The sequence below is a fragment of the Caretta caretta genome, chromosome 9 (genome assembly GCF_965140235.1).
Source record: "Caretta caretta isolate rCarCar2 chromosome 9, rCarCar1.hap1, whole genome shotgun sequence".
NCBI lineage: Eukaryota > Metazoa > Chordata > Testudines > Cheloniidae > Caretta > Caretta caretta.
The window spans coordinates 48,603,491-48,623,452 of NC_134214.1; the positions used below are offsets into that span (position 1 = coordinate 48,603,491).

At 40.1% G+C, this 19,962-nt stretch overlaps 1 protein-coding gene across 4 annotated transcripts in view; it reads left to right on the plus strand.

Moving 5' to 3' along the window:
- Nucleotides 1-19,962, plus strand: part of STAG1 (STAG1 cohesin complex component) — a 378,319-nt gene that overhangs the window by 253,906 nt on the left and 104,451 nt on the right. For all 4 annotated transcript variants that reach the window (XM_048863147.2, XM_048863151.2, XM_048863150.2 and 1 more), the window contains 2 exons: nucleotides 5,814-5,884; nucleotides 19,204-19,291. In XM_048863147.2, the coding sequence (XP_048719104.1) occupies nucleotides 5,814-5,884; nucleotides 19,204-19,291 (159 nt within the window). The remainder of the gene's footprint in view (nucleotides 1-5,813; nucleotides 5,885-19,203; nucleotides 19,292-19,962) is intronic.

A 19,962-nucleotide genomic window follows, 5' to 3' on the forward strand; every position in this document is an offset into this window, starting at 1 on the left:
AAGATTATTACGATAGTGTGTAGGGTGTCGACACCAGGGTACATTCTGTTACGGGAGGTGGGATATTGTGGTGTTTTACATATTGGAGGCATCTGGGACTTACTTATAGAAGGATGGAGTTTGGAAGAGAGTTTGGTGTGTGATGTGTGGGTGTTCCAGTATGTTAAATTCTCTCTTGAACCCTTAGCTAGACATTTTCTTAAAGGGTTTGTGTAGGCTGAGTGTTAACCTTATGCAACCTTAAATATTCTTTAAAAATGTGTAATAATTTCTTTGCTTTTTAAGGTGAATATAGTGGATAGGTGGAAAATAAGATCCCTTTTCTCCCCTTAATAAAGTTATGTGAACTTGCACATACCATAGTAATTTTGAATAAGCCATACAAGTGTAAAAGGTCAAATAAATTTTTATATTTTATAATTGTGTACTAAAGAGAAGAAACATTTTAATGTTGTTTTCCTGAGAGAGGTGGAAAAAAGATATTAAAGGAAAGATCTGCCTTTGAAAGAGTAAATGTATAGCTTGGACTTCAAAACATGTACAGAAAAACTCTAAAAAGCGTATCAGTCCCCTTTCATCATATATTATTATAATTGCCAAAATATTAATCTGCCTTTTTATTTTAGTTTGAGGTTGGCTTTTTGAAAAACTAATACAACTTTTTAATCATTTTTCAAAATAACATATAATATGAAAATAACTAAAAGAGATATCACTTAGTATCCACCGTTGAAAACATTGGCTTGATTGACTTGCTAAAGTTCCCGTAGGAATTTTGAGGCAGAGTTAAGGATAGAGCTTGGTTATCGAGACATAGCCTAGTGCTTTAATCACAAGACCATCACATAGAGAAAATAGTATCCAATAATTTATTTAAAGACTATCATTTATTTGTATGTCAGTGTTTTGGAGAGGTGAATATGCAGGAATAGCCCCATTTTTGCAAACAACATAGCTAAACACAGATTTGGCCTACTGTTTTTGAAAAGCAATGAAGTTAAATACTCAACACTTAGTTCTAACATGGTAGAGACATGAATTCTAGTTCTGGCTGTGTCAGAAGTATGGCAAAATTGTCAAAAGTGCCTAAGAGACTTATGAGCATAAGTTCCATTTTCAAAAGTAACATGCACTCTTGCCTCCTTAGCCCTTATTCAATAATAAGGGCTGGAAGCACACAAGAATATTAACACCAGTCCATGCAAGCACTGAGACTTGAACTCTTGGCCTTTGTGGCTTCTAGGCCAAAGCATACTTTGATGGAGAGCGCTCTCTCTCTCTCTTAGAACCTTCCTAGGTAGTGAGGCTATGTCAATATTGCTGAAATTCAGGAGCCTCATTCTGATGTTTCTTTCTAGTTAAGTAAAAATTGTCTATTTTCGAAGAGATGGGCCAAAAGATTTCAGAAAAGAGGCTTGTAGTTCAGAGAAGGGCTTGTAGTTCTGTGAACTTTGAAGTAACTGGATGCTGTAGTTTTTGAACAAAAGAGGTACAGAATTTCCCCACATCATACAAAATTTCTGTAAAATGAAATTTTGACTGTTTATTTTTCTAGGAACGTTTGCTAGATACCAGAACACCCCCAAAATACCCAGAATCCTTTAGGAGTACTTTCCAAGTTTTGTTTTTTTACATCAGGCCATTGTTTCAGTTCTAGAGAGGTTTTAATGTCCTGCCAAAGGTAAAATCCAGCTCCATTCCTTACAGTGGAGCCATTATTAGTCCTTCTAGAAGATTCCCTTAGGTTTGGTGTTTTTTTAAACTTTTTATTAAGGCAAAGTTATAATAGAAAATTAACATACTATTTCATATATTATTTATTCAGGATCAGGTTAATATTTAATGAACCTGGCTAAACAGTCTGGTTTGCTGGCTGAAGAGCCCTCCTCTTTTGAGTATGCTTGATAGGGTGACCAAAAATTTCTACATATCTGTCCTATTTTTGGCACTTCTCTTGTGTACATACTTGGTGAGAGAATTTTTCCATTACAAGGACAATCCATATTTTACTATACCTTAGTGCCATTGTAGGAGGGGGAATCACATTTTTTCCAATAATGTTCAATACAAAGTCAAGTTGCTAACAATAAAAAATGAAGTAATTTGCCTTTCTGTTTAAAATGTACATTTTTTACTGTAGCTTTTAAGTAAGCAGGTCAGAGGATCTCTAGGAAGCCAGCATTTAGTCATAAGATTAATCTTTTTAATAATTTCCATCCTAAACTATCTAATTCCTGGACACAATCACCAAATGTGCAAGTACATTCCACTTTCCCTGCAACTCCTTCAACTAAGTGCTTTCCTAGTAACAAAAATTTGATGGATCTTAACTGGAGTCAAATGTCATCTGTACAGTAATTTTTGAAACAATTTCTTTAAGAAGTACACAAATTGAGGACATATATCAATATGTGTTTAACTACTTATGCTAAACAATCTGTTCCATCTTGTATTAGCTGTGACACGGAGTAAGCTTCCCAGACCTGAAGAGTAGTTAAGTGTAAGCCCGAAACTTGTTTCTCTCACCAACAGAAGTTGGTCCAATAAAAGATATTACCTCACCCACCTTGTCTCTCAGATTTATCATAGTTTATTTTGAAACCTTGATACCTGCCCAGATTCCCAAGTCTCTTGTTCTATAATTTTTAATGAGGATTCTGACTCCTGCAAATATAATAAGACTTCATCGGCAAAAAAAGCTATTTTGTGATCTAATCCAGCAGATGTTTTGATATCCTTTACAAAGAGACTGTTTCTCACATTTATTTCATATGGCGTCATTGCCAAAGCAAACAACAGAGAGGATAGTGGGCAATGCCTAGACAAATTAAAATGAGGGGATTGATGACCATTAACCAAAGCAGACATTAGAAGATGAACATATAGGGCTGATATGCCCCTATAAAACTGGCTTCCAAAACCAAGATACTCCCACTCCAGTGAGTCAAAGGCTTTGTCAGCATCCAAAGAAAGCAGCACATAGGAAGAATTGCTAGAATTAAAATTATAGATCATATTCAGAGTTCTTCTGATGTTGTCAGATAGATGTGCTGCCAGCAAGGAACCCAGACTGGTCAGGGTGAACATATTTGAGCAAGATAACACTGTCTGCTAGCACCTTATCATAAACTTTAGCAGGCACATTAATTAAAGAAATATGTCTACATGATGCATAACTGGTAAGAATTTTTCCCTCTTTAGGAATAACCATGCCTCTTTCCATAAATCTGGAAATTCATTCCCTGCACTATAGCATTAAACAATTCAGTTAAAATACGGATCAGCACTTGCCTTAGAGCTCTATAATATTCCCCAGCAATCCAATCAGGATCTGGAGCTTCCTTGGATTTTAAATTCTTAATTACATCTGCAACTTCCCCTGCAGCAATTTGCCTATCAGGAGCTGCCACATCATCCTCTGAGATCTGAGAAATGTGTAACTATCTCAGTGATTTATTTATAAGTTCAGGATTTGGATGTTAAGTGTACAAAGTGTGGAAAAACTTAACACTTGTTTCAGAGATCTAGTTGATACCAGTTACTAAATCTCCCTTTTTTTTTTTCTTTGAGTTACTGCACATGTCGATCCTACTATGGTGTTTATGTGCCCCAGCACAGGAGTTTGGAACAGTTTCATTAGCAGTGACTAGTGGGGTTGCACATGCACCCTGCATGCCCTCATGACCCTCTCCTCCAAGGGCAAACCCAGTCTCTTTGCATCTCATAACCTGGATAACAGTTGGATGTCTACAATAGACAGGGAGTGTTCTTCAGAGGTGCAGAGCATTCTTCTTCAGAGTAGGAAATTATCCACTAGGACTATCTACACTGCCAAATGGAAACATTTTTCTTTATTGGCAAAGTCTACAGGTTATACTCATGTCGATATTCTATTCCAATAATATTAGATTATCTCTTATTTTTAAAGCACTCAGAACTATATGTTTTGTCAGTCAAAGTCCATTTGGCAACAATATCTGCATTTCATCCTCCAGTAGTGGGAGATACAATTTTCTCTCATCTATCAGTGAATAGATTTATGAAAGGGTTTGTCCACATTTTTCCTCCTGTGAGAAAAATTGCTCCAACATGGGACTTCTGTTTAGTGCTGTCTTCACATATGAACCCTTTGCACCTTTATGAGATTGTCCAGTTTATCCACTATCACTGATATATACTTCAGATGTGAAAAGGTTGCTGTTATGGCTCTATACATAAAACATCAAGACTTTTCATTGCTGATGATAGTAAATGAAAAGGGATGGCTGTTTCATCACAGACACTTACAAAATGTGTATTGGATTGTATTAAAACTTCTTATGATATTAATGAGTCCTCCACCAAATATCTAAACTCACTCCACCAGAGTGCAAGCTGCATCAATAGCATCTTAAGTTGGGTTCCAGGATTGGAAGTATGTAGAGCAACTCCCTGGCCTTCACTTCATATGTTTGTGAAACATTATTAGTTAGTAACCACTTCAAGATATGATGCTAGTTTTGGAAGAACTATTTTAAAATCTCTTTTCACATAACTACTTGCTTCCCACTCGTTAAAGATGACTACTAGCTAATTACCAAACGTATGATCCACAGTAACTCAAAAAAGAAAGAATGGTTACTTATCTGATAGTAACTATGGTTCTTCGGGATCTTCTGCACGTGGATCCCATGACTTGCCCTCTGTCCCAACAGCTCAGAGTCTTATAAATGAGGATTTTGGGCAGTAAAGGAACTGACTGGTGGTTGGGGTTGCTGTGCCTTTTATGCCCTTGGGGGAGGTGGGGCTTAAGGGCATTCAGGGAGCATGTATGACCCCTGTTGGACACTGACTGAACAGAAGTCAGCTGTATATACAGATAATAGATTTCCAAAGGGGTCCACACCACCATTCGAAATTTCCAGAGAGGTCTGCATCTCCATTTAAAATTTTTTAGGGGTCCACAAATGAAAAAAAGGTTGAGAACCACTGGTTTGATGCACTAAGATGTGTAAGGCACTCTGTTACTATGGTGATGGGGGCAGGATAAGGACCTGAACTAAATTAGAAAGTCTGCCATTAGTCTGTGTAAACTTCTGTTGCATCAGTGGAGTCTCTGCTATGAAATGAGGATTGTATTGACGCTGTTCTTCTAGTCCCAGCTCTCAGGCTATAATTAAAACACAATTAAATCCTTTTTACAGAATGAGTTTGAAACTCTGCCTCAGGTTTTTTCCTCGGGAAATGACTACAGTAAAAGCTGTTTTATCTGGCATGATGGAGGAATTGGGGGGGGGGGGTGCCAGTAAGTGAAAAATGCCAGTTAACTGAGAGGGGGGGTGTTTGGGTGTAGGAAGGGGTGCAGGGCTGGGGGTTGGGGCACCCCAACTCCCTCCCAGAGCTCACATTCCGCACCCCCTCCTGCACCCCAAACCCCTGCAGGCCCTGCACCAACCAGACTATAAACCAGACTTTCAATGAAGATCAGAAATGCTGGTTTATAGAGCATTCCGGTTGGTGAAGTGCCGGATAAAACAGCTTTTACTGTTCTACTGTAGGAGGTTGCTTGTGTGAGTATTAATACTGTGATGTTGCTTAATGCAGTCAGACAAGTCTTGCTGATTTCTTAGTACTACCCAATGGTTATTTAAAATGTCCATTATTATTATTTTACATTGAAATCAAGAGCCTAGGCACAAAATAGTGATTGTGGCATCATGAACCAGTTCAAATGTCAACATAAGATACTGTGTAACTATTAATCGTCCTCACCATGCAAAGAGAGAAGCTTATTTGTATTGCTGAATCCATGATGAATATGCTTTCATTTCCAGGGAGAAGAAGCAGATGATGATGATATATACAATGTGCTTTCCACTTTGAAGAGATTAACTTCTTTTCATAAGTATGTGATTTTACTTGGATCAGCTTTGTCTAGTGATGATGTATAATGTTAGCCAATAAAAGATGATACTCAAAGTTAGGAAAGATGAGGAAAATGATGTGCTAAAATAGGAAAAACAAACTGAGTACCAGGAGACATACAGCAACAAGGAGGGCTTTGATTCAGCAAAGCACTTATACACATGCTTAAGTCCAATTGAAATCAATGCCTTATAACTATTTTGGTTGGGCGTGTGATGTTTTTATTGAAATAGTTATGCTGTAAAACCCTCTAGGTGACTTTTACTGGTAGAGTTTATTCTCCAGTCTTCACAGCAGTAGCCCTCCCTCTGTCCACGTCAGCTGGGGGCAGAACAGAGCTTTGCTCTGAGCCAAGGCTTAAGACCAAACCTTCGGAAGAACTCTCCAGAATTTTCTGCCTCCGAGAGGTGCACAGCAGACTGAAGGACTCTTTGTGTCAGAGCTTTCATAGGATTTTTAAAAGACTTTTAACTAAAATGTCAGTTTCTTCATTGGTTTGAAGGTTTTTCTCCTCAAAACTGCAGAACTAAAAAAAAAAAAGTGGCTTTCTGAAAGGGATCTGAATGACAGCACTTTGCCTCCCTTTCCCCCAGTGACAGCAGGCCACAGGAGAAAACCTGATTCCCAGCTAGCTTGTGAGAGAAATCCATGCTGAGACAGTTGAGCAGGGCTCTATGAAAGTTCTCTTCAGTGAAACCAGGCCAGAATCAGTGTCAGGGAACTGAGCATTCTTTAAAGCCCTTCTACCTGTCCCGCAAGCCCTAATCCCTCAGCCTGCAGAGGAGGTAGGTAGCGAATCCAGCCAGCATGTAGGCAAGGTCTGTGCTGAGATGACGACAAAGCATCCCCTTTTCCATAAGCTGCTTTACCTGCAAGGTTTTAGCAGCCATGAAAGGTGCCAGTGCCTGAGATCTCACTGATACCAGTGAATCACTTGTCTCCAGTGGCACTGGCTCAGTCCTCATTCTGTGCAGTTAGTTCAGCATGGATCCAGCAGCAGGGAGCATGGTCTGGCGTGATTCATATCCCCTTCCTTGTGTGGTGGACCTATATCCTCTCCCCAGCCTCCAGGGATCACGTAGGAGGTCATAAAGTATCTACTATTTTCTGTAGGGCAACATGCAGGATACATGCCTGCAGACTGTCTTTTCAGTCTCCTCGGTAATGCCCTCTCCCTCACAGGGCCCTTCCCCCTTTCTCTCAGGGGTTTGACACAGGGACTAGTGAAGGATATTGCTCATAATCAGCTCCAAATGAGATAGTACAAACTCTTAAAATCTCTCAGGAGAGTGTATCCCCTCTAGATTCTCTAGTCTAAAGAAAAGGAGAGTTCTCTGAAACAGGGGTTTTGAGCAAGATACCTCAGACTTTCAATTAAGCTTTCCAGAGTTCAGCACAAATTGGAGGAGGAGGGAGTCTGACTTCACAGGTATGTTTTTAGAAAATGAAATACTGGAGGGGGAAAAAGGGTAAAGTTGGGGAAAAGCTGTGTAATTCTTCCTCACCTGGTTCATGCAAGACTAATTAAGATGGAGTGAGAATTCCCATTCAAGACTTACTTATACCCACATTCTAAAGGGTGTTCTGTATTCTGGCTAAGGTTAAGAATACTTTGTAAAATGCATAGTCATACCAGCTGAGGGAGTATTCCTGCCAGACAGGAGAATAAGATTAACACTCAGATCAAACTTGGATGCAGTAGCAGCAGCCCTGAGAGTATTGGCTGCAGTCTCTTATTGGGGAGGTCTGTGCTCAACTTGGAGGCCATTGTGAGCATCCACAAAAAAAAAAAAAAAATGATCTATTTTAAACAAGATTTCCCTAGCAGTGTTTTCAGGACTGATGCTTCACCTGACTCTGATTTGCTGTGTATTCAAATCTCACAAAAATACATCCTGGGGGCAACTATGGCTCCACTTGAAGAAACTAGACTTACAGGCTAACATCTGGTGTCCTTCCAGATATTTTGTTGGTAGACTTGTAGGATTGAATCTCAAAGCAGTCAGTAAGGAAAAGAAAGCCGCCTCCTTCTTCCAGTGAGAGAATCTTAAAACTTCCTTATCTCAGCAAGTATTCCCTCTGTAGCCACTGCTCTTCCAGGTTCTACTATAGAGATTACACATTAGGAGGAAGCCATTGCTATGTTTCCTGAGGCTTGGAAGATCTAGGCTGGACTCTCTTGAAAACTGTCCAACTCCAAAAACTTCTCTCTGATTTTGAGTGTACCATGTCTTCGGAGATCCCCCGCACCTCCTTGGAGTGTTTCAGTTAAGGCTGTCATCTGGGAGTGAACCACATCCGAAAATGGGGGCTTGAGGTAATCAGAAGATGAAGACTGAGTTCTGTGGAGAGAAAGATTTTGGAAAGGACACAAGATTCTTTGTGGTTCAAAAAGAAACAATAGCATGCAGCCCACTTCAGATCTCAGGTCCCTCAACAAATCCATAAGGAAATCAGTATTCCAGGTAGAAATACTGAAATCCATCATTAAAGAATTTTCTTCCCAAGTCTTCAGAATATGAAAATAAATCCCTAGAAATCTACTGAAGATATGATCAGGGAGAATTATACACACACATAAAATCATAGGACTGGAAGGGACCTCAAGAGGTCATCTAGTCCAGTCCCCTGCACTCATGGCAGGACTAAGCATTATCTAGCCCATTCTTGACAGGTGTTTGTCTAACCTGCTCTTAAAAATCTCCGATGATGAAGATTCTACAACCTCCCTAGGCAATTTATTCCAGTGCTTAATTACCCTGACAGGAAGTTTTTCCTAATGTCCAACGTAAACCTCCCTTGCTGCAACTTAAGCCCATTGCTTCTTGTCCTATCCTCAGAGGTTAAGAAAAACAATTTTTCTCCCTCCTCCTTGTAAAAACCTTTTACATATTTGAAAACTGTTATCATGTCCCCACTCAGTCTTCTCTTTTGCAGACTAAACAAACTGAATTTTTTCAATCTTCCCCCATAGGTCATGTTTTCTAGGCCTTTAATAATTTTTGTCGCTCTTCTCTGGGCACTCTTCAGTTTGTTCACATCTTTCCTGAAATGTGGTGTCCAGAACCGGACACAATACTCCAGTTGAGGCCTAATCAGCACGGAGTAGAGTGTTAGTTTCTGCCCCAACAAGAGGCATTTTCAATACAAAATATTCCCTTTTTGGACTTGTAAGTTCTACTCAAATGCCATATCATCCCTCCCTTCAAGTGAAAGGGATGTCTGAATGACATTCTCATATTACACAGAGTCCAGTAGCCATTGCTAAAAGCCTTCAGAAACATGGCTTTGAGCAAACAAGTGTAAGGGCCAGTTACAGCCTTCACAAAACTCCAGCATCTAAGTTATCATCCAGCACAATCTTTATTTCAGAAGGGAGATGGCAGAAGATAGTGTCCGATTTGCCAAACATTAGCATATCTCTCCTAAGATTAGAGTTTCTGCCTGAGCTTCTGGGGTTGTTGGTTTCATATGTGGATAACCCAGCCCAATTCTTACTTCTCTTCAAGCCAGCAAATCAGTATATAAAGATCTTGGTCCAAATCCAGAACTAGTATCCCTTGGTGAATTCATTCTTAATATTATTTAACTACCACCTGATGTCAGGCCCAAAGAAGCTGGCCAGCAAAACAGATACCAACAGACTCCATGTAGGTGATACTCATGGTCCCCACAAGGAGACATGGAATATAACCTGTCTCATGCTAAGGCCCATCAAACTCACATCTCCATTTCCAGCAGATGACTCTTCAAAATCATGGTCTGTATGTAACTGCTAAAAAGGGAGAAAACATTCAGCACTGCTTAGGGAAGTAGCTTTGTTCGTGTCTTGAATAGAAGCTGTCGCTCTGTTCTTCAGGGTTCTACACCAAGAAGTGTAGTGAGTCAGCTGGTTCAGCAAGACACACTTAGAAACAAAGGATTGCAGTCTAGAACAGCTAGCCTTTCAGTGCATCACAGGACAGTTGAAAGCCTATTGATTAACCTATTTGCATCCAAGTCCAGCTAGAAAAGCAAAAGAGGTAAAACATTAGGAAGAGACATTCAAAAGCAGAGGCAGTGATCCCCTTATCTCAGAAGTGAGCTAAAGGGCTTTCTTTATGCCTTTCCTCCTCTACCCCCCAAGCCCCTGAAAATAAAGATGGTAAAGATGATGGTGAAGGAACAGACCACAGTGATTAAAATCACCTTGTTAACTCTTGAGTCTTAGTTCTCCGACAGATATAACTGTAACCTCCTCTCAAACTTGCAGCATGCACACACCCACACACACCAGGGATCTATCATGAACCAGTATTCCGTGTTGCCTAACCCATCAGCTGGGAAGCTGAGAGGAAGCAAGTACAGCTACTCATTGTAAGAAAGTGATTAACATCTTCCCAGCATCTTAGAGGAAATTCAAAATTATGTATATGTATCATCTGATGTTGAGATATCAGTCTAATATGGGATACACATCAAGGCAAAGTCAGCTGAAGCAAAGGACATTCTGGTGTTTTTACAACATAGCCTGACTATCGGGGTCAAGGCCAACACTTTTGGAAAGACAAGTCAGTGACTGCAGGAATGTAGCACTGTAAGAAACCTATAAGAATCCTTCATCATCACATAACAGATATCTGAGGACCACCAACTTTATCAGTTTTCTGGCATAGGAACAGAAGAATGGCCATAGTGGGTCAGAACAGTGGTCCATCTAGCCCAGTTTCCTGTCTTCTGATGCTTCAAAAAGAATGAACAGAACAGGACAATTGTCAAGTGATCCATCCCCTGTCATCCAGTACCAGCATCTGGCAGTCAGAGGCTTAGGGACACCCAGAACATGGAGTTGCATCTCCGACCATCTTGGCGAATAGCCATTGATGGACCTATCCTCCGTGAAGTTATCCAGTTCTTTTTTTAACCCAGTTATATTTTTGGCCTTCACAACATCCCCTGGCAACAAGTTCCAAAGGTTCACTGTGCACTGTGAAGAATGACTTCCTTTCGTTCGTTTTAAACCTGCTGCCTGTTAATTTTATTGGGTGACCCTTGTTTTTGTGTTATGTGAGGGATAAATAATACTTTCGTATTTACTTCCTCCCTACCATTTGTGATCTTATATACCTCTATCATACCACCCTGTAGTCATCTCTTTTCCAGACTGAACAGTCCCAGTTTTCTTAATGTCTCCTCATATCGAAGCTGTTCCATACTCCTAATCATTTTTGTTGCCTTTTGTTGTACCTTTTCCATTTTTAATATATTTTTTTTTTAGATGGGGCAACCAGAACTGCCCGCAGCATTCAAGGTGTGGACATACCATGGATGTATACAGTGACATTATGATATTTACTGGCTTATTATCTGTCCCTTTCCTAATGGTTCCTAACATTCTGTTAGCTTCTTTGACTGCCGCTGCACATTGAGCGGATGTTTCCTGAGTATTATCCACAATGACTCTAAGATCTTTTCCTTGAGTGGTAACAGCTAATTTAAACCCCATCATTTTGTGCATAGAGTTGGGATTATATTTTCCAATATGCATTACTTTGCATTTATCAACATTTAATTTGGTCTGCCATTTTATTGCCCCATCACCCAGTTTTATGCGATCCCTTTGTAACTTTTCAGTCTGCTTTGGACTTAACTATCTTGAGTAATTTTGTATCACTGCAAACTTTGCTACCTCAGTATTTATCCCTTTTTCCAAATAATTTATGTATATGTTGAACAGCACTGGTCCCAGTAGAGATTCCTGGGAGACCCCACTGTTTACCTTTCTCCATTCTGAGAACTGACCATTTATTCCTACCTTTGGTTTCTTATCTTTTAACCAGTTACTGATCCATGAGAGGACCCTCCCTCTTATCCCATGACTACTTAATTTGCTTAAGAACCTTTAGTTCTGAAAGTCTTTCTGAAAGTCCAAGTACAGTACATTCACTGAATCACCCTTGTCCACATGTTTGTTGACCCTCAAAGAATTCTAATAGATTGGTGAGGCATGATTTCCCTTTACAAAAGCCATGTTGACTCTTCCACAACAAATCGTGTTCATCTATGTGTCTGATAATTCTGTTCTTTACTATAGTTTCAGCCTTTTCGCCTCGTGCTGAAATTAGGCTTACCAGCCTGTAATTGCTAGGTTTGCCTCTGGAGCCTTTTTTTAAAATTGAGGTCACATTTGCTATCCTCCAGTCATCTGGTATAGACACTGATTTAAGTGATAGATTACATACCACAGTTAGTAGTTCTGCGATTTCATATTTGAGTTCTTTCAGAACTCTTGCGTAAATACCATCTGGTTCTGGTAACTTGTTATTGTTTAATTTATCATTTTTTCCCCAGAACTTCCTCTGTTGACACCTGAATTTGGGACAGTTCCTCAGATTTGTCACCTAAAAAGAATGGCTCAGATGTAGGAATCTCCCACACATCCTCTGCAGTGAAGACCAATGCAAAGAATTCATTTAGCTTCTCCCCAATGGGCTTGTCTTACTTGAGTGCTCCCTTAGCACCTCAATCGTCCAGTGACCCCACTGACTTGTTTGGCAGGCTTTCTGCTTCTGATGCACTTAAAAAAAAAAATACTGTTTCTTTTGAGTTTTTTGCTAGTTGCTCTTCAAATTCTTTTTTGGCCTAACTAATTATACCTTTTCATTTGATTTGTCAGAGTTTGTGCAACTTTCTATTTTCCTCAATAGGTTTTGACTTCCAGTTTTTAAAGGATGCCTTTTTGCCTCTAACTGCCTCTTTTACTATGTTGTTTACCCATGATGACATTTTTCTGACCTCCTTACTGTGTTTTTTTTATTTGGGGTATACCTTTCCCTATGTCATTGGTCCCAATATGCAAATTCATAGATATTAAGGTCAGAAGGGACCATTATGATCATCTAGTCTGACCTCCTGCACAATGCAGGCCACAGAATCTCATCCACCCACTCCTGCAATAAACCTCTCACCTATGTCTGAGCTATTGAAGTTCTCAAATCATGGTTTAAAGACTTCAAGGTGCAGAGAATCCTCCAGCAGGAGACCCATGCTACAGAGGAAGGCGAAAACCCCCCAGGGCCTCTTCCAATCTGCCCTGGAGGAAAATTCCTTCCCAACCCCAAATATGGCGATCAGCTGAACCCTGAGCATGTGGGCAAGGTTCACCAGCCAGATACTTAGGAAAGAATTCTCTGTAGTAACTCAGATCCCACCCCATCTAACATCCCATCACAGGCCATTGGGCCTATTTACCATGAATAGTTAAAGATCAATTAATTGCCAAAATCGTGTTATCCCATCATACCATCTCCTCCATAAACTTATTGAGTTTAATCTTGAAGCCAGATAGGTCTTTTGCCCCCATTGCTTCCCTTGGAAGGCTATTCCAGAACTTCACTCCTGTGATGGTTAGAAACCTTCATCTAATTTCAAGTCTAAACTTCCCAATGGCCAGTTTATATCCATTTGTTCTTGTGTCCACATTGGTACTGAGCTTAAATAATTCCTCTCCCTCTCCGGTATTTATCCCGTTGATATACTTACAGAGAGCAATCATATCTCCCCTCAACCTTCTTTTGGTTAGGCTAAACAAGCCAAGCTCCTTGAGTCTCCTTTCATAAGACAGGTTTTCCATTCCTCGGATCATCCTAGTAGCCCTTCTCTGTACCTGTTTCAGTTTGAATTCATCCTTCTTAAACATGGGAGACCAGAACTGCACACAGTATTCCAGATGAGGTCTCACCAGTGCCTTGTATAACGGTACTAACACCTCCTTATCTCTACTGGAAATACCTTGCCTGATGCATCCCAAGACCGCATTAGCTTTCTTCACGGCCATATCGCATTGGCGGCCCATAGTCATCCTGTGGTCAACCAATACTCCAAGGTCCTTCTCCTTCTCCATTACTTCTAATTGATGCGTCCCCAGCTTATAACTAAAATTCTTGTTATTAATCCCTAAATGCATGACCTTACACTTCTCACTATTAAATTTCATCTTATTGCTATTACTCCAGTTTACAAGGTCATCCAGATCCTCCTGTATGATATCCCAGTCCTTCTCTAAATTGGTAATACCTCCCAGCTTTGTATCATCCGCAAACTTTATTAGCACACTCCCACTTTTTGTGCCAAGGTCAGTAATAAAAAGATTAAATAAGATTGGTCCCAAAACCGATCCCTGAGGAACTCCACTGGTAACCTCCTTCCAGCCTGACAGTTCACCTTTCAGTATGACCCGCTGCAGTCTCCCCTTTAACCAATTCCTTATCCACGTTTCAGTTTTCATATTGATCCCCATCTTTTCCAATTTAACTAATAATTCCCCATGTGGCACTGTATCAAACACCTTACTGAAATCTAGGTAAATTAGATCCACTGTGTTTCCTGTGTCTAAAAAATCTGTTTTTTCTCAAAGAAGGAGATCAGGTTGGTTTGGCACGATCTACCTTTTGTAAAACCATGTTGTATTTTGTCCCATTTACCATTGACCTCAATGTCCTTAACTACTTTCTCCTTCAAAATTTTTTCCAAGACCTTGCATACTACAGATGTCAAACTAACAGGCCTGTAGTTACCCGGATCATTTTTTTCCCTTTCTTAAAAATAGGAACTATGTTAGCAATTCTCCAGTCATATGGTACAACCACTGAGTTTACAGATTCATTAAAAATGCTTGCTAATGGGCTTGCAATTTCATGTGCCAATTCCTTTAATATTCTTGGATGAAGATTATCGGAGTCCCCCACTTTAGTCCCATTAAGCTGTTCAAGTTTCACTTCCACCTCAGATATGATAATACCTACTTCCATATCCTCATTCCCATTTGTCATGCTACCATTATGCCTAAGATCCTCATTAAAGACTGAGGCAAAGTATTTGTTTAGATATTGGGCCATGCCTAGATTATCCTTAACCTCCATTCCATCCTCAGTGTTTAGCGGTCCCACTTCTTCTTTCTTCGTTTTTTCTTATTATTTATATGGCTATAGAACCTTTTTACTATTGGTTTTAATTCCCTTTGCAAGGTCCAACTCTACTTGACTTTTAGCCTTTCTCACTTTATATCTGTTCCCAGTCTATATCTGGGAAGATAAAGTCTCCCATGATCACGCAGTTTCCATTAGTATTTACTTCATTAAAAACATTAAAGAGGGCGCTATCCATATCCAAATTAGAGCCCGGTGGTCTATAGCACACCCCAAGCACTATCACATGGGAGGCTCCAGTAGTTTTCTTCCCCAGTGTGATTTTTGCCTAGAGGGACTCTGTCTTAGCCATTCCATTGCTTCTTACTTCTGTACATTCTACCTCATCATTGATATACAATGCTACTCCACCACCTTTACCTTTACTTCTGTCTTTCCTGAACAGCACATACCCTTCAATACCTGTAGTCCAGTCATGACTACTATTCCACCATGTTTCTGTTATCCCTATAATATCTGGTTTCACTTCCTGCACCAGTAGCTCTAGTTCCTCCATTTTGTACCTAGGCTCCTCGCATTTGTCTACAAACATCTTAATTTTTGCTATTTGGCCTCGCTCACATTCTTTAGCCGTTTAGACATGCCCATTCTACAGCCAGTATAACCTATTAGACTGGTATCCACACTGCCCTTCCTCCTTATGTCCATTCTCCTACCCACGGCTGAATCTTTTCTTACTTTGTTTTCTTCCCTCTCAATGCTAAAATCTGGCATAGAGATTACCTGGACATCTCCCAACCATCTCCCCCAAATTCCTAGTTTAAAGCTCTCTTAATCAGTTGTGCCAGCCTCCATCCTAGAAGTCTATTTCCTTCCCTACTCAGATGAAGTCCATCCCGAGAGAACTGTCCTCTGTCCATGAATGCCTCCAGTGGCCATACATCCCAAAGCCCTCCTTATAGCACCACTGCCTGAGCCATCTGTTGATAGTCATAATCTTGTCACACCTTTGTTGTCCTTCATGATCTTAATCTGTGGGCTGCAGGTCCTAACAACAGCACCTTTCAGCTTCATAGTTGGTATGTCATCTTCTCACTGAAAGTGTCTTGCCTGCTCACCACCTTCTTTCCCCAAGTGGGGGTTGAAGCTTCGTGTGCTCTCAGTGAAACCTCAGTTTACATGTTCTATGATACACAGTTGTACTATGAACTAAACATGCTTCCATCTCTAAGGTCATCTCAATTTTCCTCATATAATAGGAAATTGTATTGTTACCCTACGGGCTGAATCCATGCATTCTAAGGAAGCAGAAATGCATAAGTTGAGTGTGAACAGAGCCTACAATGGAATAAAGGTGCATATAGCAGAGGCATTCAAAGCCTCCAGTACAACTGCCGTTACCAATATGAAAAGAGGAGTGGTCTTGTGGACAGAGAAATACACTCTTCTATAGATTCCGAGACCAGAAGGGACCATAGTAATCACCTAGTGTGACCTCCTGTATAGCAAGGCCAGAGAAATTCCCCAAAATAATTCCTACTGCAAGTCTTCGAAAAACATCCAATCTTGATTTAAACATTGTCAGTGATAGAGACTCCACCATGACCCCTTGGTAAGTTGTTCCAATGGTTAATTACTCTCACTGTTAAAAATTTGTCTTATTTCCAGTCTGAATTTTTCTAGCTTCAACTTTCAGCCATTGAATCATGTTATAGCTGTCTCTGCTAGACTGAAGAGCCCGTTATTAAATATTTGTTCCCCCGGTAGATACTGCTATACTATGAGCAAGTCACCCCTTAACCTTCTCTTTGTTAAACTAAATAGATTGAGCTGTATTTCACTAGAAGGCATGTTTCTAATCCTTTAAACATTCTTGTGGTTCTTCTCTGAATTCTCTCCAATTTATCTACATCCTTCTTGCACTGGGGGTATCGGACACAGCATTCCAGCAGCGGTCACACCAGTGTCAAGTATAGAGGTAAAATAACCTCTTTACTCTTACTCGAGATTCTCCTATTCATGCGTCTCAGGATTTCATTAGTTCATTTGGACACAGCATCACACTGGAGCTCCTGTTCAGCTGATTATCCATCATGACCCCCAAATCTTTTTCAGAATCACTGCTTCCCAGAATAGTGTCCCCTATTCTGTAAGTATGCCCTACTTCTTTGTCCCTAGATGTATACATTTACGTTTAGCTTAATTGAAACACATATTGTTTGCGTGTGCCCAGTTTACCAAGTGATGCAGATCTCTATGAATCAGTGATCTGTCCCCTTCATTATTTACCACACCCCCAATTTCTGTGTCATTGCAAACTTTTGAGGAGGGCCTGTAAAGTTTACACATGACCTTAAATCCTCACTTTCCGTTGACATCCTCTCCCTGCTAATGCAGCATTTGGTAGAAGGGTGTTTCAGAACAGGGTGCCCCAATAACCCTGAAATGTCTTTTCAGTTCTACATACATAAGTTGAATCTTCCCTCCCTAGGGATGACTTACTGCTTTCTGCATCCCACTGTAAAGACTGTCTGACATGGAGGGAACTAAGAGGGAAAATTCTGTCTTATCAGTGAATTTTCATTCTTCAGTACCCTCCATGTCAGACAGTCTGATCCTCCCTCAGAGTATTGCATTATGACCAGGTTTTCTTCTGGCTGTTGTTCATTGGTTAACTAGTTTGGAAGGGAAGAGGGTGTTCCTCCAGGAAATCCCAAAATTTCATGTCAAAACTCTTCTGCAAATAGTTTGAGTTGAATAGCACTTTTAAACTTTTGTATAGTTAGTACTTTTCCAGCTTTGGAGGTTATCGTTCTGGAGAATTTTTCCTGAGGGGCAGACCTAAGCCCAGGCATAGAGCAAAGATCTGGTCTGCCTTCAGTTGCCATGGAAACAGAACACCCGCTGTGAAGACTGTCTGTCATTGAGGGTCCTAGAATGAAAATTCATAAACAAGACAGAATTTTTATTTTCTCCTTCCCTACAGAAATAAACTGTTTCAGCATGACTGCATCTACACTAGGAGGTTGTGTACTGCTTTAACTCTGTTGGTATTATTCAAATGGTACAACTTTTGTGTGGACAAGTCTTTGTGCTTTGTTGAATCAGAGTCAGTGTACACAACATTATTCAGAGACAGTAATCTGGGAGCCTAGAATTTATATAATACACATCTTATTGTCATGGAGCCAAGCCTACCTGAAATTCAACTTTTATGTGCGAGGGTTTGTTGTTTTTTTTTGTCTTTAGGGTCTTCTACAATTCTGCTTTTCAAGAGCTTTTAATTAAATGACAATATGAGTGGTTACAAACCAATAGCAGAGACTGCCCAAATATTTCCTCACTTTTCCGTACAAGAGGATTAGTTTTTATAACTGCGTATAATAATCAGTGCTTCAGCAATAAGAGTGTAGCTTTACATTAAGGCCACGTCTATACTTACTGGAGATCTATGCTGCTCTGATGGATGCAGCGAGGGTTGATTTAGAGGGTCTGGTGAAGATCCGCTAAATCAATGGCATAGTGCTCTCCGGTCGACTCCACTACTCCATCAGAATGAGAAGAGTAAGGTTAGTCGATGGGAGAGTGTCTCCCATTGACACACCGCGGTGTAGACACCGCAGTAAGTCAACCTAAGCTACGTTGACTCCAGTTAACATTCACATAGCTGGAGTAGTGTAACTTAGGTTGACTTATCATGGTAGTGTAGACAAGGCCTAAGTCATTGAAATCAGTGAGGTTCTACATAGGTGCAGGCATCCACCCATATGCTTCTCTTTGCAGGATCAGGCCCTTGTAACCTGATGTGAAGTGACGGGTCTCATGAGCTTTTCTCAGTATTCTTCCTCTCCAGTCTCCTGTGACTAGATCCCTTCTGTCTTACATTAGATGTTTTAGAACGTTTACTATTTTAAAATTAAATATTTTATTGGAAATAACTGGAGAAAAATACCTAAATTTAGTTTGCCTAAAATTATTTTTCATTTAAAATATTCTATTTTACTTCCCTTGTGGGTATCTGCCACAATGCCTGAGAAATGTCTGCTGAAGTTCCAGCAGTGTTTAGAATCACAGAAGTAAGCTGATTTAGAGGCAAGTTCGAGACATGATAGTTTGACCACGATTCAGCTACCTCTGTGTATATATAAAGGTGTATGGTTTGCATTGATTTTAATTCTGCATTAGCAAAAACCTCTTGTGGTAAAATATTCCTAATTTATGAAAAAGCACAACTTCAAATTTTAATGTAGTGTGAACTAACTTATACAAGTGTCTTTCAAACTGCTCTGTTGTCTCAACATTGCAAACAAATACTGAACTATTGATTTGAGTCGCAAAGACCGTTTTCTTCTCATAAAACTCAACTAATGTCTTTTATTGCCTCTTCTTTTAGTGCTCATGATCTCACAAAGTGGGATCTGTTTAGTAACTGCTACAGATTACTGAGGACTGGAATTGAACATGGAGCTATGCCAGAGCAGGTACAATTAACAATATATACATTATATCGTTTGGGGGAGTTAAACGCTTTATGAGTGTTAATAGAATAATCATAGAGAAGCACAATAAGTTGATGCCCTAGCCTTTAAACCACAGTTTAAACCATGCTTTTTGGTCACACAGTGAAATTAATTTTAATGAAATTCCTGGATTTTCAATGAAAGGTCACTATTAGTGAGGTGCAGGGCCGGGAGTCAGGAGACTTGGGTTCTGTTCTTGGCTCTGCAGCTGACTCACTGTGTGACTTTAACCAAGTCACTTAGGCCCAGGTCTTCAAAGGCATTCAGGCATTGCTATGCCTAAATACCTTTAAAAAACTGGTCCTTAAATCTTCCTGTGCCTCAGTTTCCTCCTCTATAAAATGAAGATAACGTTATGTACTCTGCTATGGAATGTGCTACATACATGCTAGGTAAGATTAGAATTATGATTACACTGTAATGCTGGCTCAGTGACCATTTAAGTATTTGTCCACAGTGGAACAATCACTGGGCCAGAGAGCAAGAATGACTTTGTAGTCCAGTGGTTAGGACACCCATGTAGGAGACCCAGCATCCAGTGCCCCTGCACCAGTCACTCATTATTCAACAGGAGACATGGAAGGAGTCCCACCTCAGAGTATCCCATAGCTTAGTGGTAAGAGTAGTCTTCT